General features: G+C 40.7%; 2 protein-coding genes across 2 annotated transcripts; one reads left to right on the top strand and one right to left on the bottom strand.

The window, feature by feature from the left end:
• The first annotated feature begins 3,640 nt into the window (after nt 1–3,640).
• On the top strand, nt 3,641–15,353 carry saga (S-antigen; retina and pineal gland (arrestin) a). The gene is made up of 16 exons (XM_026149297.1): nt 3,641–3,806; nt 5,533–5,615; nt 7,594–7,654; nt 8,032–8,076; nt 8,369–8,568; nt 9,053–9,112; nt 9,197–9,264; nt 9,364–9,499; nt 9,701–9,785; nt 9,893–9,965; nt 10,418–10,555; nt 10,639–10,716; nt 11,097–11,111; nt 11,276–11,328; nt 11,848–11,857; nt 14,403–15,353. The coding sequence occupies exons 2-16, from the start codon at nt 5,568–5,570 to the stop codon at nt 14,527–14,529; spliced, it is 1,197 nt and encodes a 398-aa protein (XP_026005082.1). The 5' UTR covers nt 3,641–3,806; nt 5,533–5,567; the 3' UTR covers nt 14,530–15,353.
• A 1,294-nt stretch (nt 15,354–16,647) lies between these two features.
• Nucleotides 16,648–24,991, bottom strand: LOC113010261 (inner ear-specific collagen-like). Its single transcript, XM_026149256.1, has 6 exons — nt 24,500–24,991; nt 21,868–22,073; nt 20,441–20,912; nt 20,152–20,232; nt 19,681–19,761; nt 16,648–19,276 (listed from the first exon to the last, which is right to left on the bottom strand). The coding sequence occupies exons 2-6, from the start codon at nt 21,889–21,891 to the stop codon at nt 18,363–18,365; spliced, it is 1,572 nt and encodes a 523-aa protein (XP_026005041.1). The 5' UTR covers nt 21,892–22,073; nt 24,500–24,991; the 3' UTR covers nt 16,648–18,362.
• Nucleotides 24,992–25,831: the final 840 nt, after the last annotated feature.

Raw genomic sequence — 25,831 nt, 5'->3', positions numbered from 1 at the left:
TGCAAAAGACTGCTAGCTTGTTCGTTTCTCAAAGTGTTCATGGGAGTGTAAAATGTTCAAATGTAGTTTTCAATAAAGTTTTTTTTAATCCACTCTAAAAAAAATAAATCCTCAAGCATTTGCATCGTGGTTTTATGAACAAAAAGTGATTGAAGTAAAGAAATTGAAGTAAAAAAAAAATACACTCATTACAAATTTAGCTGATTACATACAACAAGAGGGTTTTTTTAACAGAACTTTATTGAACAAGTGAACACAAAGTGAAAGGTCATTTGAAAAAGACATTTTTCAGCAGTAAACCATAACAGAATATCTCAAATCATAGCAGCACAAACGTTAATTTTACCTGCACAAATCAGCACAAACGTAGCACTAAAAAAGTAGACCATTTTGGTTTGTTTTGGAGCAGTCTGGGGGGATGGTGACCTTTGAATGACCTATAAAATAAAGTTTAATATCTCGGAAACCGTAGCAGCACAAACGCTAATTTTACCTGCACAAATCTGCACAAACGTAGCACTAACCGCTCCGCCTATTTGCCTTTACGTTTCAAGTGGGTGGGGGGTCAGCTTCACTCTGCTTCTCTCTCGCACTTTTTTTCGCTTCACTCTGCACGCGAGCCTTGTGCTTTATGCTGGGCAGAGGGGGGAGGGGCGGTAGTTACACTCAGTAGCACAGGAACAGAGCGGGAGAGAGAGAGAGAAAGAGAGGCAGGGACAACAACATTAGAAAGGTATAGTAATCATCCACAACTATTTTCGGTTGCAGATGATAAAGGATTCAGAAAGTTTATTCATGCAGGCCCATATGACAGAGAATGTGCATGTTCTTTATGTTTTCATATTTTAATTTATATTTAATTGTGTTGTGGTTTGCAGTGTTTTGTGTTGTTTTCACTTTAAATTTGTAAAAGGAAAAAGCTGAAAATTTAAATAGTTAAAAGTTGAAATGTGAATAGTTGATTTTTGTATTATATGATTTATTTATTACATTTTATGTGGAGTGAATAAATAAAAGTATATTTACGGTGGCCCCTAGAGACAAAGCACATACAAACTTCAAATCACGTACGAACTCTGAAGCACATAAAAACTCAAAACACGTAAAAACTCCAAAACACGTACAAAAGACAACAGAAGTGCTCCAGGATGCTGGGCGCAGTGTTGAGCTTTTGTTATCTTGTGGCTACACAAGCCAGCAAGTACCAACGACCGGATTTGGTGTGTGGTAGTAACAGGTAAATGAACTTTTTTTAAAAAATTATTTGAATATATATGAGTGCTTGTGTATAAATACACAAACAATACACACATGCTTTCAATTGTGTAATTTAAGTGATCTAGTAGCTCTGCTTTGGAAGTTCAGTTCATGCTAGAAATGTGTTTTGGTGTTTGTACGTGTTTTGTCTCTAGGGGCCACCGCATATATTTATATATAAACATATATAAATAAAACCACTTTTTTTATGTTAGTAATTCCTTTTGTGCGTAATTCTATATTATTGTTAATAATAAATTAATTAAAGCAACAAAACAACCTGAAGAGCCGGTTCGGAGCCAAAAGAGCCGGCTCTTTTTAGTGAGCCGAACCGAAAGAGCTGGATCTCTAAAAAGAGCCGGAAATCCCATCACTAGTGTCCAAGCATTTTGTCCCCTCCCCCCTTTTTATACCGCGCCCCCTGCAATGGCTCTGCGCCCCCCCTAGGGGGCGGGCCCCACACTTTGGGAAGGTCTGCACTAGACAATGATGCATGTTCAATCATCCAGGGAATCCTGAGGACTCAGATTATGTGTGTTTGTACTTTTTTCTATTTCTGGTTTTATTGTGTCTCTTGAATATTTTGAGTTTCTCTGTGGCGCAGCTCCTTGTAGCAGTTTGAGACCTGAGCCTTTGTGCCAGAGGCTTAAATTATCAATATACATGTAATTATTATGTATAACTCACTGCATACAGAAATATTTTGTCTGGGAAAACTTCTAAAGTATTTGAAATCTGCATATGAAAGAAAAATAAGTGTGTATATGCGTGTGTGTCTGTGTGTATGTGTGTGTTTGTTCACAGGTCTATATATAGGCAGAGTGATGCTGCTGAGCTTTAATCCACTGTTCTGCCTGTCAGCAGGTAAACAGACAGGTGGATTACTGCAGCACTTTCATCATCATTATTACACCGGAGATTACAGCACACACACACACACACACACACACACACACACACACACACACACACACACACACACACACAGTCCCTATCAAAAGTCTGAACGTGTTTCCCTTTTTCTTTTAGTTTCACACTCAAAACCAAAGACTGTGAAATATAATAATTTGTCTCTGAAGAAGGAGTGTAAAGTAAACCCAACCTAAAACGTAGCGAGACAGATTTGATTGTGTTACAAAAAGTGTTACAAAAGTGGAAGAACTTTGATGAATTTGAACTGAAAAGCACTTTATACACATTAGTTTAGCGATAAAGTAAATAAATGAATGGCCTGTTTTAAAAAGCTTGTTCTGTTGTTGTTGTGTGCATGATTTATACCATGTGTTAAACACAGATTTTGGTTTTTGCCTCATTTCTGTCCTCCATAAATCACATGGTTAAAGGAGCATTGGCTTTGTTTAAATGTAAACGTTAACCACTGTCTGCTTATTATATGTCTGATGTCATCGGTCATTTCTGGGTCCGAACACTGAGAGTTAAAAAAGCTCCAATAAAATGTAGGTATAAAAAATAGTGAACAAAATAAGATGCTGACCACCGTGATGCTGAAACTGAGGCTCCTAAATGGAGACACCTTGGCTGAGTCCATCTTTTAAAATGGTAAATGGCCTGTATTTATATAGCGCTTTACTAGTCCCTAAGGACCCCAAAGCGCTTTACATATCCAGACATCCACCCATTCACACACTGGTGATGGCAGCTACATTGTAGCCACAGCCGCCCTGGGGCGCACTGACAGAGGCGAGGCTGTCGGACACTGGTGCCACCGGGCCCTCTGACCACCACCAGTAGGCAGCGGGTGAAGTGTCTCGCCCAAGGACACAACGACCGAGACTGTCCGAGCCGGGGCTCAAACCGACAACCTTCCAATTACAAGGCAAACTCCCAACTCTTGAGCCACGATCGCCCCACTTTTAGATACAGTCTATGCATTTTTTTTTTACTCAGAAAAAAATCAAGCAAAAATGTTTAAGTGAAGCAAATATGTACAATTAAACCCAAAAGTAATCAATTAACACTTTTAATAAAGGATGTTTATAATAAATCTTATAATACAGATTATTATTTATTATCAGTCATTAACTTATTTTGTTAATGCTCATCCTTATTTTACATCACTTTCAAAACCTTCCACTGCATGAGCTGAAGTGCATAAATACATTTGCCCTGACAGAAATAATTCAGCACCTTAAATGTGTAAACCTGATGAAAGCTGAATGGGTTAAAAGAGATAACGTGAAGTAAAACACAGGCTGAAAGCACGTTTTGTTCCCTGCACCTCCTCACTCTGTCACGTCTGTCGGTCTAATCCAGCCTCGTTGTGCTGACCGAGGATAACCAGCTTCAATCCTCTCAGTCAGCTCATTCACTGAAGTCTGTCTCTGTCTGTCTGTCCATCTGTCTGCGCGTGGAGGTTTGTAGGTGAAGAAAGTGGGAGGGAGGTCCTCAGGGCTGGTCAAAGTTCACCGCTGGGTCACCTGATTGGCTGAGAGAAGCTGTGAAGGACAGCAGGCATTTACATATAGAGCCTCGGGGACAGACTCCTGTCTCCTCCTCTGATCCAGCCTCGGCACACCTGCGCACCACAGGTGAGTCCTCTGACACATCCAAGGTGTTCCTGTTTTATATTTACATTTGTAGATCCTGGAGGGTCTTTCAGATTAAACCTGTCAGTACAAAAGGAACAGTTATTAAACTGAGCTGCTAAAGTTTCCTCCAGGAGCCCTGAAAAGGAGCAAAAGCCTGTGATTCCAATAAAGACAGAGAGAGAGACAGAGAGACAGAGAGACAGAGAGAGCTCTGCTGTGAGAAACTTTAAAGACCAAACCAAAACAACAAAACGTGACGCTTTATTTAATATCCTCAAAATTTCCCCTTGTGGGACTAATAAAGGTATCTTATCTATCTTATCTTAAAACAAAAAAAATTCTTCTGCTTCTGTTTTATTATTCAGTTTTATAAACTAAAATAGACACAATTATCTTCAAAGTTCAGGATCAAAGGTTTCATGTTCAAGCTTAGAAATAAATAAAATACATAATTAAAACTCACTTTATCTGATTATTTGGGTGAAGTTTGTCACTTGGTTTTTTGTCACTTAATTTAAGACAAATATGGTTTTCAGGACTCAAATTAAAAAAAGTTTGTCCCTGAGTTTAAAAAGTAAATGTTTATTCTTCATATTGTAGGATAAATAAAACTAAAATTAAATAAAACTAACTGGGCTACACATGTGACATGTTTTATTTCTAAGCAAAAAATGATTTCTGGGACTTCAGACACATTTATGACTGAGCTTAAGAAACTACAGATTTCTCAAATTGTGGATGTTTTTTTTTTTTTTTTTTGCTGATTAGTTTTGATGTCATGAGAAATTATTTTGCATTAAAAAATCATCTTATTTCAGTCAGATTTTGGAATACAAATGAGTAGCACTGACACGTGCTCTTTATTCAGTTGTTGTAATTATTGGAAGTACGAAGTTTCTTCGTGGATGCAGACTTCCTCACGTCGCCCTGGACTGATTTTGAAGATGTCTGCAGGTGTAGCTTTCACTGAGACGAGGTCACAGACTTCTGAGAAGGTTTTAACAGGATTAACTGAGTTAAGTCTGATCAAACCTCTCGGTTATCTCAGGGTAATTAAATCAGCAAGGAGAAATCGTTTATCCGTGTGGATGGACAAACAAACAAAGAAGTAGATAAATAACACATCGTTAGTGAAAATGTGTCTTTTTGTACATATAATTCCATCCACCCGTCCATCCATGCATCCATCCATCCATCCTCTTCTGCTTTCAGTTCAGGGTGATAGGTGGGGTACACCCTGGTGTCTATCGCAGGGCTTGTGTAAGAATAAATATGTACCTGAATGAACTTACAGTCCACATGTACATTGTGACAAACTGACTCATATTTCTCCCTGATTGACTTCCTGTTTTCTTCCTGTCCAAATCTCTCCTGGTTACACGTTTCTAGCAGTGTCACAGGAACTACTCACTACTTCTATTTTCAATTAGTGAAAATGTTTCTCACTGGCGATTTTTATGGAAACTGGCTTTTTTTTAGTGAAAGATATAACTGAGGTGTGTTTGCTCACACGTGGAGGACAAAGACAATATTTGGTTGGCAAGAAAAGGTTTTACAGATTTTTAGTTCACCATCAACTTGACATTTTGTTACTTTGTTGAGTAAATCAAGAATCAGACAGAATGGAGGTGAAAATATGGAATTTGTTTTCAAACATCCTGAGTTTTTAGACGTTGCTGTGATGTCGCACGCTTTGTCAGTCAAGTTATTCCCTTCTTTCATTCAGGCACCGCGGACCAGCCTCCTTCAGTCTGAACCAAGATGAGCCCCAAAAATGTGATTTTCAAGAAGGTTTGCAAGGACAAGTCGGTGAGCTGGTTGAGTTTTCTCAGTAAAATTAGAACCGTGAGTGTTTTCCTGAAAGGATTGTCCAGACTGAAAGGAGCTGACAGTCATTTTCATTCATGACTGTCAGCTGAAATGTTGCCATACAACTAAACTGCATTCTCTGATATTTATCAATGAAAAGCTTCATTTTCAAGACTTTTCTTTTTCTTTTGCTTCTTCCTCGTCCTTTTCTTTTCAACTCTGTACATCTAGACTTTTGTTTTTGTTTTAGCCACATGACAAAGAGACACATTTACAGAAGCCAGAATCGTCTCATACGCTTGTTTTTGCCATTATAGAATTTCTGTTAAGAGATTTTTAATTTGGGAAACAGGTGGAGGTGAACCTGAATCATTTAAAGGTTGCCTCCCATTTGACCTTAGAACTGAAGAAGCTTCTCGGATGAGAGGTGAAACGTCTTCAAGCAACTTAAAGAAGTCCAGACGCTTTTCTTTGCAAGCTCCTTTGACTAAAGGTTGCCTTGTTGCCTCTCTGTGAGATCTATCATCAAAGGTTCTCTGAGCCTTAAACCTGTCTGAATGTGTCGTATTGTCAGTGTTAAGCTCGTCACCGGTGACGACCTCAGGGCATTAATCCAAACCCCGATGTTGCAATAAGCCCAACCCTAATAGCTGAGATTCTTAAATCTAACAAAGCAAACAGTTAAAACGAAACTTCAAATGTATAAATAGTAACAAGTCTCAGCTTTGAGGTGAGCGATGGAAGTGGCGAGCAAAGAATTCTTTTTATTGGCTGAAGCCTGGAACCAATCATCAGCAACAAAAGACAAGTGATGTCATTTGTATGTAGTCATGGCTTTATGGTTAAATTGTGGCACAGGCCTAAATCTAACTGCCACAGTGGCATTCTACCACCAGCAGTAATATCCTGTGTAATCACACTACACTGACCAGCACAACGAGGATGTCCCAGTGAAGAAGCAGGCTGTGGTTGGAGTGGAAATATAACTCCTCTGTATATAGAAGACATCATTTCCGACGCCCTTCTCTCTCTCCAGAGTTTCAATGAAAGTAACTTTAATTCTGTGAAGCAGCTCAGCTCACTGATCCTCTGAAGGTTGACACGACAACGTGAGCTGATTTATGATGGCTTTATTGCAGCGACGGCTTCGCTCTGTTTATCGAGCACATGTCTGACCTCAGTACAGTCTGTGCTGAGCTCTGTCAGTATAAGATGAGGCCTTCTCCCACAGGCTGGGAACACCTGGATAACAAAAACATCATGCCTGTCGGAAATGCTAACGCTCAGGTGACACTGCTGGAGAGCGCTTTGTCTTTTATGAATTACTAGAAAAGATATGAATCTGAATAAATAATAACAAAGAATGAATTATTCATTATATGTTAACTTCATATTTACCAAAATGCTTCCATCGCTTTAGCGTTTGCAGTTTGTCTGTTTCACATCAGTCTGAATATTATCGAGTTTTTAATGTAAACATTTTTTTCTAATTTTTTTTCATTATTTTCATTTTTTAAAACAATATTCTTGTTCAGTTATTCTAAATAAACAACAACAAAACAACAGAAACGATGAATATGTCATCAGCTGGTCAGTCTCATCACACAGTTTCTGCTGAAAGGCTGAATTCACTTTAGAATTATCAGCTGAAAGTTTCTTGACTGATATGTTTCCTCTGACCTCACCTCTAACTTCTTTCGAGTGTGTGGGAGTCCCTCCAACCAGCCCACGTGTACTTTCTGCATTTGTTTGTTCTTCAGGAGGATCAGATATCAGACCTGTTGTGATGCCGACTCGGATTTATTAGTTGAGCTATGTCCCACCTGAGCTGCAGGTGTCTGCACTCAGATCACGGTCATTGTAGACCTCGGTCATTAAGCAAATTGGAGCAGACAAACTGGACAAACTGAGGTGTGTTTAGCATCAGCGGGTGATGCTTCCTGGATGTGGTGTTTCAAGACTTTCTTTCCTCCTTCAGGTTGGAGTCTACATGGGGAAAAGAGACTTTGTGGACCGTGTTGATTCTGTGGAACCACTGGGTGAGTCTGTTGTTTAAATGGGGGAAAAACCTCGACATTGCCTGTGATGTAGCGCGGACCCCAGCACTGACGGTGCAGAGCCTTTGGCTTGTTTGGGGTTTTTTTTTGTTCAGTTGAATTTTCTGTGTAATTTACTGAACTCAAAGTTGAGAATAGAAACATGACAGCTGGACTTCTGGTAAATCAAACTAATAATCAAAGTAAATAACCAGCACAAATTAAAATAAATGGCATCTATATTGTCCAGCTATATTAGCATATGAATTGAGACTTTATTGCATCTGTTTATGTCTTTACGTTGCTGTTTGAATATTTTGATCATCCTTTTACATGAAAGTGTAAATTTGTTTTATTGAAAATCTAATTTTTACCACTAGATGGCGTCATCCTCGTTGACCCGGAGGCCCTGCAGGGGAGGAAAGGTCTGTACAAAACACCAGAGCTCATTTTATTGGACAGTTTCTTTTGCATTTATGTCCATGGCCACAGCCACACTGGATTAAAAGAGTTACATTTAGATTCATTATTTTAGCTGCAGTTTCCTGATACTCAGCCTGACGGGTCTTTGAAAAGTTGCTTCTCATTGTTTTTTGGTTAAATATGAAAATAACGAAATCGCTGCCTACCTGACTGTTCGAACTCGGATTCAAAGAGATTCCAGTCATATAAATATAAAGGAGATTTTTGAACTGATTTGTCTCTTCTGCCCTCTAGTGTTTGTCACGCTGTCGTGCACCTTCCGCTACGGCAGAGATGACATGGATGTGATGGGAATCGCCTTCCGCAGGGAGCTGTACCTGGCCACCCGGCAGGTGTACCCGCCCCTGCAGGACCGCGAGAAGGGTATCCACACCAGAGTCCAGGCCAAGCTCCTGCGCAAGCTGGGAAACAACTCATACCCGTTCTTCTTCGAGGTGACACTTCAGCGGCACTGCAGACAGGCAGAAACTTCAAATAGAAATAAACTGAAAACAGCCAAAGTCCTGAGTTTAAATCTGCTGAAGTAAGCAGGGAAAAGTACTCAGAGATGGATGAGATGAAGACAAAAAAATCCTTTTAAGCACACAGTGCAACACGGACAGGAACTACAGCCTTAGGAGAAAATCATATAGACATTCAGGTGCAGGCATGTTGGGTTAAAGTCATGTTTTTGCCAAATCTCAGGTGTGTGGTGAGATTTTGTGGCAGAAAGAATAAGAATAACTGAGACGGCTCGACGTTCTGCTACCTGAGCTGAACGTTAAGGCCCAGTGTGGTGACATCATCACTGTAACCGTTAAGGACAAGTGACTGGTTCATGGATCACAGACAGACGTTAACATGCTGGCACATAAGAGGAAATGAATGGTTCTGTCTCAGTCTCCATACAGTCCATACGTTTGTTTTTCTTCTTTGCAGTTCCCCGATAACCTGCCGTGCTCAGTGGCCCTGCAGCCAGCACCCAGTGATGTCGGAAAGGTAAGATTCAAACTCATGAGTCAGCAGTGATGACACGGATGCCTCGCAGGCTGGTGAAGCATTCTCGTCTCTCCTCTTCTGCAGCAATGTGCTGTGGAGTTTGAGATTAAGGCGTTCAGCGCTGAGAGCCAGGACGCCAAAGTACGCAAACGGTGAGTGTCAGCGGGTCCAATCGGACGGTAGGAGCCGGGAACACAGCTGGAAGTGAACAATATCTAATGTGGATGATTTTGTCCTCTTTGGTGCAACAGGAGCACAGTGAAGCTGATGCTCAGGAAGGTGCAGTACGCTCCGGAGGGCGAGGGGATAGCGCCCTCTGTCGAGACCACCAGGGACTTTGTCATGTCGGACAAACCGCTGCACGTCAAGGCCAGTTTGGACAAAGAGGTGGGTCCAAAGTCTGAAGCTTCAGCTGATCAGATACTTCATAGCTTTGGCGTGTTTTTATCTGCTACTCGAACATGAAGGGTTTGGCTGGTTTTCATTGTTGGTTTCTGCGACTTTTTTCCCTTTTCAACTAGTTTTTGATCAGTTTCAGGGAATAATCCTGACACTGCTCACGTCCTCCGACCCTGTGTCCTGTTTCAGGTTTACTATCACGGTGAGCCCATCAAAGTTCACGTTAGCGTCACAAACAACTCCAGCAAGAACATCAAGAACATCATCCTCTCCGGTAAACGCGACACTTAAGAGCTCATTTTATTTCTCAGAGGTTCATGTGGAAACACATCAGAGTTGATGTCTTAAACATCATGTCTTTTTGTGTCTTGTCTTTCCCAGTTGACCAGATTGCCAACGTGGTTTTGTACTCCAATGACAGCTATGCCAAATGTGTGGATATCGAGGATTCTGGGTAAAAGTCAGGACACACTGAACTCATCATCTTACCTGTATCGTGCAGTTTATCTTTTTCTCCCAAAAAGAAAAACTGACTTCCACACGAGCAGGTTAATCATTAGATATTGAAATATTATTTTTATCCTTTTATCCTTTTTAGGATCTATAAATTTGAACAAAGTGGACAGAAAATACAGACGCTTCCTTCAGTTGTTTGATCTGAACCATTGCAATCCACTTTTAATCAGAATCGATTCGAATGAACAAGGATCAAATTGTTTATTGTGCTTTTCATCATATTGTTAGACACCGTCAGGTTCATTGTACCTTATAGTTCTGATCTTTTAAAGTAAATTAACAGGACTTCTCAGAATTTTGTAAAAAATGTAACATTAAATTTTGCTGATATTTTAACTTTTTGATTATTTTGTGTGTTTCCTTTAAAGCTTATCTGTTCTTTCTTGTCAGGGACTCGGTGTCTCCTGGAGCGACGCTGCAGAAAGTCTACACGATGCTGCCTCTGCTGGCCAACAACAGGGAGAGGAGGGGCATCGCTCTGGATGGCAAACTGAAGCATGAAGACACCAACCTGGCCTCCTCGAGCATGTGAGCAGTCAGTCAGCTCCAAACGCTGATGCTCAGTTAGAATTTAAAAAAAAAGATGCTTTCAATCGTTTTTTCCGTTTCAGTGTCAAAGACGGCGTGCTGAAGGAGGTTCTGGGGATCATGGTCTCGTACAGAGTCATGGTGAAGCTCATCGTTGGAGGGTCAGTCTCTCCTCTTCGTGTGTTTGAAATGTGGCTTCATTTCTTTTAGTATCCTGAAAAGTGTTTTGCATTTCTTTCTGAGGATGAGATAAAAAGCAGGCAGATGATGAGCGGGCAGAGCCAGTGTTGCTCTCATCGTCTATTTGCTTTGATTTGCTTTGATTCGTTGTGGTGCTCACTGCTGCTTAAGAGCTCCAATTTTCTTCATCTTACTCTGATAAATCTGAGCCAACCTGTGACCTGAGTATCCTAAAAATGTGCGTAGAGGAATGAAAAGCACTGAAACTGAATGTACTCGTGTTCAAACGTCCTGTCCTTGTTGTCACTGCATGTAAACGTGTTTCTATTTGCTCTGATCTTTGTCTCCAACACGCTCACAGGATGATGGGCTCGAGGTGAGTTCATGTGTCCTTGTTTTCACTGATAGTTACTACGATGTTCAGTTTCTAGGATCAGCAGTATTGCTCAACATGAGCTGAAGACACTCAGCAAACTGCTGCAGGATGAATCAGACATTAAATGATGAGACAGAAATGTTTGTTCTGCTTTTACTCTGCAGCGAGGTCGGTCTGGAAGTTCCCTTCAAACTGATGCACGCCAAACCAGACACAGGTAAAACTGCAAATGTCCTCATGTTTACAGCAGCTGTGCACATCTGTACCACTGCAGGTTCTTTACTTCAAAAGTCAAACCAGATCATTATATAGACAATATTATATCAGTATAACGCATATGCTTATATACAGTTTTATATATGTATTAAAAGAAGTTAAGTTGCAAAAAAAAAAACAGTATGAAAGGAAAAGATTTCCTGAATCCTCAGTGGTTCTCAAAGTGGGAGGTAACGCCCTCTGTTGGGTCTTAAAAGAACTGCAGTTTATTTTCATAGTAAACCGATTTCAAGTGAAAACAGATCAAATAAATTAGTCAAGTCTTAAATGTCAACATTAAAGATTCGACTAAGGTGGATATCAGATAACAAAGGGTTTAAATTTAAGGTTTGGTTGGGCCAGATCTGAAACTGGTCCGTGTGAGGTTCAGGAGAGACGCTCAGAGAAAACAAAGTTGTGTTCATTTTGTAGAAATTTGTTCAAACTTCTTTGTTTGTTTTTTCTTTATTGCTGCCATCAGTGAAGGAGAGGTAAATATGCAAAATAATTTCTGTTTATCTGGTCGTGTGTAACTTTGAAACATGTTTTCCATCGACACAGCACTGGTGCGTAATCCACAACATGTCGATAGCTCTGCTGGAAACACTTGCATGAGTACCTACTGCAAGAATATTAACAACTGAAAAAAAGTTAAATTTAAAAAGAATATAAACAACGATTTTATCCCCGTGGAAGACACCCTGAATTGTTCTAGTGATTATGCGCCGTGTTGGTTGGAAGAGACTGAAGCAGTGAACACGATCGAGTCAGAGGCAGCAGATTAGCTGAGGATGAACATCGTCATGCTTATTGTGCCCGATGTTGCTTTTGTTCCTTTTTATCCAGGGACAGGATTGAGTTTCGGGATCTTTATCTCTTCATCAGCATTTTTAAGGGCTTCCTCTCTGCCAGCTCCTGTCCTCATCAGCAGTATCAGCTTCCCTTTGTTTGTTCTTCAGTGTTCGGTGTCTTTGTGTCCTCTTTCCTCCACAGTGTGAGAAATGGCTGAGAGGTCAATCCAGTCTTTTTATTTCCATCTTTTCCTTCACATCAGTCGATCAGATTACCAGAGTGACAGAGCAGATTAAAACCGAAGAAAAGCCCAGATAAGAAAAAGTTCATCAGATTAGAAACACAAATGGAAAATAATGAGGACTCCAAGTCGAAGACAGCTAACTGAACATCCTCTCTGAGAGAATCTTTTCAATCACAGGCAGTCACGTCATTTAAGGCAAACGGGGCCTCGTTTATCTTCGGTCACGTGATGTTCTGAAGCACGATACGGGCCTCGACACAGGCTTCGTTTGGACACGCAACATCGACGTAACATCACACTTGGAAACAAAAAGCTAACACAGCTGGTTGGAAGCTCTGTGTGGCCTCCCTGACACGTTTTCTGGTTTATTCATAGCAGAACATGTGAAGAAACTGAAAATACCACCTTAAAGCTCTGTCAGGATGGCAGTAATCTAATACTTTTTACAGTATGTGGTTGGAGGAGGACAAAAACTGCCAAACAAACACTAACAAGTATTTTGTTTTACTGTTAATGTAAAAAAAAAGGTTCATGCTTTTTAAGTTTCCTCCATTGTCACAGCAAACCAGTGATAAAATGTGGACAAGTTTAAAACTGAAAACAAGGTGAAGGTTAGAAAGTTGTACCCACCGAAACTGCCAATCACGCGCTTCATGTTCAAGTTCTCCAAGCTTTTTAACTTTTTTCCTGAAATAATTTCTAATTCTTCTGATTCCCTCAGTGCTGAAGAGATGAAGACTTGGGAAAAATACTGCTAAAAACCATCTCTTTCTCCTTTTTAGGATGAATCTCAGCATGTTTCATTATTGTGGATGAATGGGTCACAGCGTAAAGTGGGAGAAAAATCTCCTTCACACAGTCTAGTATATGTGACTAGATGGTAAAGACAGTAAAGGTTTACTAAGAGTCGTGCTGATGTGGTCTGAGGTCAGACACATCTGGGCTGCGTCAGTTCAGCTGCAGCAGATGTTGTGTGGGCTGTTTGTGGGTCAGATGCCACCTCAAACCTGACATACAGCGATTGTGAGGTGGACCTGGGCTCCATCGGTTAACACAAGGCCAAACGTGACAAAGAAGAAACGGGAAATACATCAAAGTGTTGCTCTGTGGATGCTCAGCTGAAGTCTCAGGCTACGTTCACACTGCAGGCGACTTTTTTGACCCTGTGCGACCCATATCCCATCATGGTGTGACGGCGTGAACGGCACAAATCCGATATTTTCAAATCCGATCTGGGTCACTTTCATATGTGACACTGAATCCGATACATATCTGATGTTTCAGAAAGCGACTGCTGTTTGATGGTCATGTTGCATTAAATCCGTCTTTTACATCACTGACACAAGACAAAAGCTAATTATCAGCCCCGGAGAAGACAAACGAGAAAGCATGGCGGCGTGTTTGTCTTGAGATCCTGAAATGGTGGATGAACTCCGTGTCAGTGAAGCATCTCACGTCCCAATCCCACCACTGCTGGTTCCGACTCCGTGTCCATACATACCTCTGCACGGAGGCAGCAGCCACTGCTCCAACAAGGCCATTGTTAAAGCACGGGCTCTCTTTTTTTCTGTGTCCTTCTTTCTCTAATGAATCTGACAAAATTCTGTCAGTTACGACTGTGCAGAAATTGACAGACTGCTGCAACAACACCTACTAACTCTGTAGCCGCCATTTTTACTTCCGTAAACAGAGCGCACTGAGTACGACGTCTTCTTTTGCGCATGCGGGCCGCTTTGAGGGCCGTGAACCGTTCACACTAGAGTACGTTTGCTGTCACGTTTTATTGGTAGGGTAAGAAACCAGACAAAAAAATTGGATTTAATCAAAAAATCGGAATTGAGCATCAGGACCGGCAGCGTGAACGTAGACTAAGTCTGTAGTTTGTGCTGTCTCGTTTCCCAGCTTTCCCCATCCTGCTCTGTGTCCCTGATGTGATAACTGTAGGGCTGATGTGCTGCTTTAAACACTAACTTTCTCTGAAACGCTGCTGCTGTCTGTAGTGAGCAGGAGGAGGAGATTGTGTTCGAGGAATTCAAGCGCTCCTACCTGAAGGGGATCATCGGCGATGATGACGACGAGGAAGGCAACGTTTCGGGTGGTGACGACATGGCGCCCAAAGAGAAATAGAGGAGAGAGAGTGAAAGAGGGTGAAACAAAGAATGCTGGGAGTTTGAGTTTGTGCTAGAAAAAGATTTAAAGGCGCATACCTGTGGTTGTGCATGTTTAACCTTCAGGTGTATTTTACATCACTGCAGGATGTTTTCATCCATCATCTCTATTTGATCTTCTGCTCGGTCTCCTTCAAGCTCCTGAGGAAACAAATATCTGTTTAGGTTCCAGATTTTGTGCTTTTGTTCATCAGGGCATAGCTGAAAAAACAAACCGGTGACCTAAAGCGAGATAAATGCGGCACAAACCTGCAGTGCTGCAGAATCACTTTGAGTTATTACCTTTGTAACTGCTTGTAAACACGTGGTTTCAGCCAGATTCAGAAATAAATAAATCCAACGTCTAAACCAATAGTCAGAGTCTTTAGACACCAGTGGACTTCAGATGTTAACATCAGATCTGAGGACAGAAAAAAGACTTGGTGACAAATAATTTGAAGCTAGCATCCTGTTAAAATGCAGAACCACAGAAATGATCCTGATATTAAAAGTTTAAAAAAATCCCTTTAACATTATTTAAAGGTTTGTTGTGTAGTGCTTTTGTTTTTTGGCTCCACTCTTCATGTTCAGATTTAAAGTCATTTCTGTGTCTTTTGAAAACTGCTGCAGACAGTTTCTGTTTTAATGAGGCTGAAACTGATTATAAAGGTGTTTCTGACTTTGAGTTCAGATTTACTGTAGAGACACTGATGTAGAAGGATCAATTCAATCTGGCCCTCAAACCAGACGTGTTTGTGCGACAGTGCACGTTTAAATCTGACAATAAAGCTAATTTATTCATTTCTTTGTTTCTTTGCTCATTTTCTGGTTTAAAGTTCTGAATGGCTGAAATGTGGGCGGGGCAGGAGCCGACGACTGGATCCAGCTGTTGTGTTACTGAGTCTTTATCTTACAATATAAAGTGCCGTGAGGCGACTGTTGTTGTGATTTGGTGCGATAAATAATGAAACTAAATTGAATGAAATGTTAAATAGATGAAGGATGTGGAAAATATGGATTCAGTCTCGGTCCTTCTCACCACTGTACAATAAATATTAAACCTGTTTATTTGTTAGTATATTTAATCAAAGTGTATTTACCTTCATATTAATTTAGCTCAAATATTCAGCTTTTACTTCCTGGTTCTTATGTGTGACGGTCATGTGAGAAACAGAGGACTGATGTGGCATTCTTTAAACAAGTGCTTTGATATTTTTATTCTGCAGTTTCATCATCATCATCGTTTATATAGCGCTTTAAAAACACACCAAAGTGCTGAACGATAGAAACATAATAGATACCATAAGAATAATAAATACGATAAAATAATAAACATAGTGAAAACAATAAAATATAACTAAATACAAGTCAGTCAACCACTGAGTCAAAAGCCAGTGAAAAAATGCGTTTTCTATCTGGATCTAAAAACCAGCCCTGATGTGAAGATTCAGTTTAACATGAATTGTTTTTAAAGCCGTGGAGACTCTTCGTTTATTGTGTCGTTCTCCAAGCCCGTCGATTCCTGCTGAAGTCTTTGCAGATGCATGTTCTAACAACAAATCCTGGTCATCAAATTGAACTAGTGCAGCATTAATTATTACACAATAAAATTCAACGTGGACATTTCACACCCCTGCTGATCCAGTTACTCAGGCTCCCAATTAACATTAAAATATTAGAAATTAAACCTCAGTGATTTCCTTCCAGCTCAGACTCTTCATCAGCAGATCTACATCAGCTCACACTGCACCGGACTCTTAACAGCATTCAAAACAAAACTTTTGTTATTGTGTGAGGTGAGTGTGAGTGTCATGAAATGCACAGCTAAACAAAATGTTGTATTCTTTTTGTAACAATCCATATTTAACAATCACCTTAAGTGAAAAATGATCATCGTTGGAGATTTTTTATTAGCAGATGAATTTGCAGTAAGTGCTGAATCAGAATAAACTGCAGTGTGTTAAAGTTTAGAGTTTGTTGGGAGCAGCCAGGCTCAATGTCTGGTTTTGCTCTGCACACGAGATTCATGTCACAAGTTAATTTTTGGACCAGGGGACCCAGAAAATGTGCTGCTGCTGAAAATAACTCAAACACAAAGTTTAAGTGAAAGTTTTTAATTTCAAACAAAGCCCACGATGCACAGATCGCAACAACCTGAAGCACAAACAGGCGACACGGTGTGGATGCTGAAAGCACCTCAGAGAAGGTGAACGATGCTTTAACCTGTTACACATGCAACACACTCCGTTTACCGTCTGAATCCAAACACACGTCCAACATCACCTGATGGTGTCGCAGGTTTTACAGATTATACCTTTTACAAAGTGGAAGTTTAATGTTACGAGACATCAGGCAGTGATAGTTTCACAGGTAGCTTCATTGTACAACCTTTGTTTTAAATCATATAATAAAAAAATAAAACCTTAAAAATAGCGAGAAAAGCCTTTAATCAGTTATCCTACATTCAAAATTAGATTTTCTTCAAAATTAAGAAAACATTAAGAAAATAATGGCACGTGTTCTCACTCTTTATATCTTTTAAAATATTCATGTGTACTGTGGAGATCTGTGGAGATTATGATTCTTTTACTTGATGAACCTGAAGAGAATTTCACTGATTTTGTGGAGAATTTGCCGGCACATGTCTCATTGCTGTGTCTTCAGCCTTCTTCATTTCTCGCTGTCTCGTTTGCGTCACAGCTCTGTTCCCGCTCCTTCACTGTAAACCTTTTAAAACCTACATCTCAACAGACCTGTGGTGATGTTATTCCATCGCCTGCAGCTGATTCACGTATTTACATTTTCTATCAAAAATATTAAAACCTCTGCTGCTAAATGAGCTTTCTGATAAAAGGGCGCTCTAACAGTTGATTAGTGCATGATCAAATGCTGGCATATACAAGCCCAGATGCATTTTCACATGAGTGTTGAATCATAGCCACATTTAAAAGGAGGGTATTATGGCTGTTCCATATCAATTTTCTTTCTTTTTTCCAATTCCGTGTCAGCTGATCCCAGCGGTCACTGGGTGTGAGGCAGGATACATCCTGGACAGGCCTCCAATCTGTCACAGGGAATACACATCCTGTCTTTAAACTGTTGCAAGAAGACAGATAACTGAGAGGTTCGTCAAAGTCAGTAAGCACAAATCATTCAAATAGTGATTGAAGATATTTTAGTCGGAACCAGTACTTGAAGCCACTAGCATTACCAGTAAAACAGGACTTGATTTTAGGGGGAGTTTATTTTTGTCTCATCTAAGTGTGACATAAGAGACGAGAGATGTTTGCAGTCAGGAGAATGTTTGTTAGACATATGACTTCCAGGTGAAAACCTTTTAAAATTAGTATTCTGCAACATTGTAACGCTTTTTTATTTCATTTGACTTGTTTTTATTGTCCCAGGAAGAGTTGGAATTAAGGTTCACTTAGACAACGTTTGACAATAATTGCCTGGATATGCTAACATGCTAAGTGTTAAACAAATACTTCAAGAAGGATTTTGTGTGTTTATTGTTGGGTTTTTTGCTGGCCTTTCCTTTTATGTGATGCCAGCTTCAACAACCAAACAGAATTAGATTTAACCCAAGAAATAAAACCTGATTTTTTTAATTCAGTAGTAACTACAGTGTGGTACAATGGTCCTACAGTAGAACTTGTATTCAGCATAACTCTGGTAGAAAAACCTATTTTAACAATTGTCATTGCTTCATTGCTAGAATACCCCTCCTTTAAAACTTGCAGTTATAAAATCACTGAGAATTTGATTGGATGCTTGTTGTGCCTCATCTATAACTGTGCAACTGAAAAGAAACTAATTTGGTGGAGTGGTGGTAGGGTCGGGACCATCCCAGCTGTAGCGTCCATGATGTGGCTGTGGGAAGTAGTGATTTCTGCCCAGAGGAAATTCGCAGGAGTCGGGGTGCAGCAGATACCCAGAGAACGTGCTAGTGCTTTCATTATCAGTGTACATGCCATTGGTGGTGGGGTCCTTCACCTGCAGCCAAACCTGGTCTCCCATGTAGAGGTGGAGGACCACCGTGTGGCTTGTGGTGGATGGGACGGTTCCTTCTGTTATTTTAGCCACAGGGTAGAAATTGCGGAACAGGCCGACTTTAAGTGGTTTCACGGCAACTGACAGGTGAAAGGAGAAGACGTAGGTGCCGTTGACGGGGGCTATGTAGATGCCGTTTCGGTTAAGGTGGTTTTGCTGGTTGGTAAGGATGTGTGGGAAAGGAATGGGAAAATTGTGAGCTGGAAATGACTCATTGATACAGGCGGAGAATGCTGACTGGATGGCTGGAGAGCAGGGCCCAGGTGGCCCCATGAGACCCATATCACCCTGGTTGCCTTTTGACCCCATGGTGCCCTGTATACCCTGGGAACCAATATCACCCTTGTCCCCTTTGTCTCCCTTTTGCCCTGGTTTGCCATCAGCACCATTTGTTCCATTTGTGCACTTACACACCCCCTGCTCACCTCGATCACCCTTCTCACCATCGTTGCCAGGGTTTCCAGGCAAACCCATGTCACCCCTATCACCTTTTATGCCCCTGGGTCCATCAGGACCCTGCACCCCTGGCAGGCCACGGGCTCCAGCTGGTCCAGGTGGTCCTTGAGTACCAGGTGCACCTGGCACACTCTCGCAGGTGGCAGGGCATATACCAGATTCCCCCTGAGGGCCCGATGCACCAGGGGGTCCCATTGATCCTTGGTCCCCTTTGTCCCCTGGAAACAGCCACAGCATACATCAAGAATACGATCAAGTTTAACACTTTATTTTACTGAACAATTTCCAACAGTATTTACTCAGGTGGGTTAAATCCTAAAGAATCCCCACATTTCTCTCCATTTTCTGTATGTAGACTGATGAAGCTGGCCAGTTTGCCCAGAATCCATCAGGATCTTTCCAGGATGTACTTTGGAATTAAAATCTTCCACTCAAATCATCTCATTTTTATGCCTGAACCCAAACCTTACCCACCCTGTACTAATGTTAAATCATTAAACCATCATAAAATTACATTCACACAAAGCACTGACAGGTATTATTTCCTGCTTTAATAATATCCATGTATTACCAATCACGCTTTAAATAGGGTGACCTTCTCCATAATGCCATGTAGACCCACCTTTAAATCCCCGATCTCCCTTTGTGCCAGTGAAACCTGCTGCACCTTGCATTCCCTTTTCCCCCATTTCTCCCTTCTGGCCTGTAAACAGAGAAGACAAAGGTGAGTTGATATTTTATTGAGTGAAAAACCAACAATTCTAAGTTTAAGCTTATTAGCTTTTTTTGAAAGATACATTTAAAGATGACAACAGGTTAGAGGAACAAAAAAGAAAAAAATGAGATTCAGTTTGTGGTGTTTTAAGGTGGATTTCATTCAGTATCGATAGAAAAGTACGTGAGGAGAAGAAACATAAATTCAAATCACAGGAAGTCAGTGTCTCATTTTCTTCCCCTCTTAATTTCAGCGTTGCTTTGTGTTGCAACTCGGTTTGATTAGTTCAGTGTGGAAAGTAAAAAAAACACCTTTATGTTAAAGACCCTGATTATTGTAAATGTGCTTCTTCACACACCCCTCTGGTGTGTAACTCACCTTTTATCCCCTGAGAGCCTGTAAACCCTCTGGGACCTGGAAACCCCATCAATCCTCTACTTCCAGCGCTCCCGGGAGGACCTGATCAAAAGTTAAAGACAGGTTACTTTCAATATAATCAGATATTTGAATTTGAATTAAATCACTAAAGAGGAATCATCCTCCAAACCTTGCTGTCTGCCTTGCTTCAAACTTTAAATCCTTGACATTTGTTCAGACATTAATGATTTTCAAGTTTTACATTTTAATCGTTGTTTTTAGTTTGAGGTGCTTTGAGTGATCAGGTTACCTGGAAGACCTCGGTCTCCGCGGTCTCCTTTGGGTCCTACGGTTCCTTTGCAGTATTTACAGATGCAAAAAAATGGAATCTGGTCGGCGGGCGGGGGTACCGGTGCATTTAGCAGCATGTCACAGATTGTTGTGTCAGGCATGGGTGGTAAAGGTGGGTTACTGACCCCAAACATTCTGGGCATGTTGGGACCTTCAGAGTTGTTGCCATAGTGTGGAAATGGGGGTCCTGTTGGAGGCATCATAAGAGGCCCGCTGCGTGCCTCGGGTGGCCACGATGGGATTCCCGTTGGGTGATCAGTCTTCTTAGAAGTCTCATTAAACTGCCTGTCAACTGATTCAGGCCAGTGGTGGGTGTTGGGATCATATGTGGAGCCTTCCTCTTCACTAATGTATTGTCTGGTGTAGTTTTGCACCCACATGGCTGAGCAGAGGGTGGACAAGACAAGCAGTCCGAGCAACCTCGTCAGCATCTGGAGAAGGAAGAAGGAAGAAGATGCATTTGGTACTTAGAGGTCAGAAATGTAAAATCTGTTGTCAAACATCCTGAGAGTGTAAAGATACTAAAACAGGACTGATGCGATCGCATCTCTCCAGCTCTGTACTGTGTTCAGTGGATTTCATGTTCAGTAGTAAACAGGCCGTTAAAGTAATTCAGACCCGATGAGATAAAAGTGCACAAAATAGTCTTGTTTTCAAAAAAATATTAAATAAGATTTGCTTCTGAAACTATTTAAACACGACTGCATTAGATTTGATCTGCGCTGTTCAAAATGGAAGAAATAAATATTCAAGAAATGGAAAACTCTTTGCAAAAGACTTGATAATGAAGAGAACCAGCTGATTGTTAACAGTTTCACAACTGATGATTTCTGTTTTTAGATCAACTAAATAAAATGATGCTGTTGTAAAAAGGCAGCTATTAAGAGAAGCCAACATTCCAGTGTTGGAGTGTTTAGGTACATGCATGTGTCATCAGCACAGAAACGCTAAGAGACGCTGTGTCTGTGACATTTATGCCCCGAGTGGAGACGAGAAGAGCATGAAATCGATCCCAGAGCTGGCCCCTGTGGCACACCACACAGATATAAAAACATTTACTAAATAAGTGTCCTATGTGACAAACGCTAACAAAAAACTGTGGACACTCAACACGATGCCCTCACGGACACATCCTGGTCTGTTTCATAAGATCAGTTTTAAATAATCATTCAAGTCCGACAAAAGATTTGTGAACTAAAAACATTAAAATGTTTTAAAAACACAATTTTTACTGTCACTTGTATAAAAAGTTTTCAGTCTGGATGAAACATGCAGTTGAATTTTGAAAGTTTTAGTCTTTTTTGATGCATACGTTTAAAAAAATAACCTAAATTGCTCTCAGACGTGAGAGCAATTTAGCATCTGAGATGCTTTGGAGAGACTCACCGCCACATCCGAGTTGTGCTGCATCTTCTGGAGAAGCAGATTTGGGAAGATGAGCTAGCTGGAAGAGGCTTTGATGCATTTATAAGCCTCGGCCAAAACAAAACATCTTTCAGGTTCAGTCTCACCTGCAGACAAAGGCTGGAAACACGGGGAGGAGGGCAGCTACAGCAGGGATGTCTATTGTGAAGAAGAACTGGGCGTTCTGCCTGCGACATGATACAGAAAGAAGAGATGATTCTCTGTTTATCGTGCCATCTTTCTCCACCCTCCATTTTCTCTCATCCTTTAAAAAACACATTTAATATTTAATATTTCCTTTCCACACCTGTAGCTGAAGCAATCACACCAATAGTGACATAAAAAAACTAAACAACATGAAAGACTAAAGAAAATGAGTCTGTTTAGTTTTCTTAGAATCAAACCATTGATGTGTATCTGTGCAACTCATGTTTGAATGAGTGAGGAACAAGTCAGGAGCAAAACTGTGTTGTCATATTGATGCAACAGCAGGTGCTTTATCGTTCCTGTGACCACCTGGCAGTGGTTTGATCCACTCTTTACCATTATCAGATTAATGACTAGATTAGTCGTTCATGCTTCAATGTTGCTGGGCAGGCACGCACCTCCAGGTTCAGGTTTATGGAAGCAGGAGGTCTGGCCACTGTTGTTCCTTTGGATTTTATATAATTTTCTGTTAGATCCACAAAGGTTTTCTCATTTTTCTGATTTCTCAGAACACCCATCGTCTAGTTTTTGCCACCTCTTTAAAAAAGAATCCTGTAAACTTTGTCTGTGATTGTAAACCAAAGGCTGTGTGGCACAAATGAATTATGTGTCTATTATTTCTGACTAACCTCTACTTTATCATTAGGTTCAAATGATTAAGTACAAACAAGTACCGCAGTCGCCACATAGTGATGAAGTTGTAATAATTTACTCAGCATGATGTTCAACAATGCAGTAATCTAACACTGAGGAGGCAGCCAGGCTTCACAAAGGGCAGCCTACTTTTTATTAGCACATTTTACTGCACAACAATGATTTTATTCTATGAAAACATCTCATGAGACTGTCTCCATACACAATATTACAAAAACTAATTATACGCCTGGGAAGAAAAACAACTTGTAGCTGAAATTTAAAACTGGCCTAATTTTAAGAGCAATGACACAATGAACATAAAGTTTAAGCTGCAGGTATTTATTTAAGCATTGAGTCTGTACTTTTATTGAATCGAACCTCAGATGCTCCAGTTTATTGCTGCAGAATCAGAATCAGAATCAGATCAGATTTATTGATCCCTGGGGGAAATTATTTACCGAAGTATTTGAGTACTCTCTGTCCTTTTTACCACGCTCTCCTTGTTTCTTTCTTTTTTTTAGCATCGATGTGTGAAGTTCAGATCGCCATGATTTTCTCAGTAAAATGCTTTTTATTCTATTAACACTCAGACAAGTCCATCAGGGTTGAGTACTTTGACCACTTAGACATGTGGAAGACAACATGTCTAATTTAATTTCCTGCTGGTAGAGAACCCTTACAACATGTGGCTTTTTATTTATTTTTAGTAAAACCAAACTTTTATTTCATTAGTTTTTTTTTACAGGCAGACATTGTAAAACTCTCTCTATCCCCAGTCATTTTGATGGCAGCTTCAACAGCTAGCTATCAAATGTGGTGCTGCGTCCCTGGAACTAGTTATTTTGTAGTAATGTATAAATAAAATACTAGAATTTTGTATATTTAGCACAGTTTTACCTCCAGGCCTGGCGGGTATCCACCTCAAAGCACCCAAACATTACAGTTCAGCAGAACTGGATTAGTCGAGTTCGTTAAAAACTCGCCTAGTTGGGTAAAATTAGCTATAGAGACCAAAACCATCTTTAGTAGCATGTAGCCTGTAAACATGTTTATTTCTGCTCTGAACTGGAGCTTTTTAACATGTGAGTTTACTGGGACTGAGTCACTTTGGAGCCAGCCTCAAGTGGCCACTATAGGAACTGCAGCTTCTGGTTGGCAGTTCTGTACTGGTTTTACTGGGGGTAGGTAAACCTCCAGGGCAGTGGTTCTTAACCTGGGTGCGATCGAACCCTAGGGGTTCGGTGAGTCGGTCTCAGGGGTTCGGCAGAGCCTCTGCCGTGACATGCTCGGCTCATTTTGTACACCAGTAAAAAACATATGTATGTCTTGAATTTGAAAAAAAAAATCGTATTTTATTTTTCACTGAAGAGGGGTTCATATGAAACTGGGGGGTTCAGCACCTCCAACAAGGTTAAGAACCACTGCTCCAGGGTTAAACCGGTGTTGCTAAAATCTTTCTTTGCTTCTGACAGGATACTTAAAGTAATAATAGATTTACCATCAATGATAAACTATGTGCAGTCTGATCATGAAGTAAAGATATACAATGCAGCAGGGAGCAAGCCAGGTCTCTCACCAGCGCAGGAAGGCCACACCCACCCACATCACTTTCAAAATCACTAAAATCGCCTGTGGAACCAGAGATGGCTCCTTTATGTCCCGAGGGCAGCTTTTATTCAGAAAAAATGAAAACAGCTGAGGACACACGAGTAAACCAAGCTGAGGGAATGAGGCTGAGGCACAAAGGAGGACACGGAGATGAATGGTTAACCTTAATAAGTGCCCTGGTTTCCACAGCAGGCGGTGCTCAGAGACACTGTGGAGGCTGGCCTGGGTTCACGCCTGTAACCGCTCGCTCTCTGGGTGTTTCCGGCAGCTGACGACGAGACCGGCTCTTTACTTCGGAAGCTTTTGTGGATTTCTCCTCCGAAAAACAAACACAAAAGCTGTTTTAACTCAGACATGTCATGTTTTTAGAGGGTCACGTGACAGCTTCTTTTCATGGAGTCTCTCATCCAATTATGGTCGTTTCTGGCTTTGAGAAAACAAAAATGAACAAAAACTAATGTCAAGGCTGAGGGTTCAGAAAGGTGCTCACAAAGTCATCTAATAGCAAAATCTTACAGCTTCTCTTTCACGTACTCTGTCCTGATATATGTTCATTCTTGTGGTTTAATTAAAACAGTGTCAAATACTTGAGTGAATGAATTTATCTATAAATCCTGATGTGAACTGTTTCCTGGGGGAAACCCCTAAAACCTTTTGGCTTTGGTTCAAATCATTACAATCAGCTGATTCCTGTTAAGTGCCGGCTCTGCTTGGAAACCAGCATTTAGGGATAAGACTGCTCTATGACCAGAATAAAGCTCGTCCTGGACACTGGATCTCCAGGAGATAAATGTCAGTCAGTGCTCTGTCCTCTTTCAGAGACAAAAAGCTTTTCTTCCTTATTCTTTCTTGTTAGAAACTGTTCTCCTCCTTCTATTTGGACTTTAATATCTTTCCAATCAGAGGATTATTAGTTATGTGATGCCAGTCTCTTTATACTCTTTCTGTGCTTGTTCCATAATTGTAATTGAAAAATGTCTGCTAAAGTCCTGCTTTTCCTGCTAACTGAGCCAATGCGTCACATTTGTGTAAAACGTGCCTTCTTCCTTGTCTGGATTTTTCTTAACAATATTCTATGTTAAAAAATATTAAAGATCAATAAAATGTTTTTAAAAATTAAAAATTACACTGAAAACAAACTAATATTACACTGAAACAAAATAGCTGTATGTAAATGTGTTGAGGATGGCCACAAACCTCACAGACTATGTTTGAATGTCTAACAGCGTCAGCCTGAAGCTGATACTGAAGTGTAAAACTGCAGCCCAGAATGACCTCTCCACCCTGTTTGTGCTGTTGGTGACTGTTGGAGCCTCCAGCAGGTCTGTGCTCCAGCTTTTTGTGTGTGTGACTCAGTGGTGTGCTGGTTAGTGCTGCCTGCCGGGACCTTCCTGTGTTCTCTCATCTCCAGAGTCCAAAGACACAAATGTTGGTTAATCAGTGATTGCAAATCGGCTCCAGGTATTTTTTATTATTAGTCCTTTATTTATCCAGG

This window comes from Astatotilapia calliptera, chromosome 18 (assembly GCF_900246225.1).
Source record: "Astatotilapia calliptera chromosome 18, fAstCal1.2, whole genome shotgun sequence".
Taxonomy (NCBI): Eukaryota; Metazoa; Chordata; class Actinopteri; order Cichliformes; family Cichlidae; genus Astatotilapia; species Astatotilapia calliptera.
Note: the sequence above shows the minus strand (reverse complement) of the source record. Positions and strands in the feature narration are given on the sequence as shown.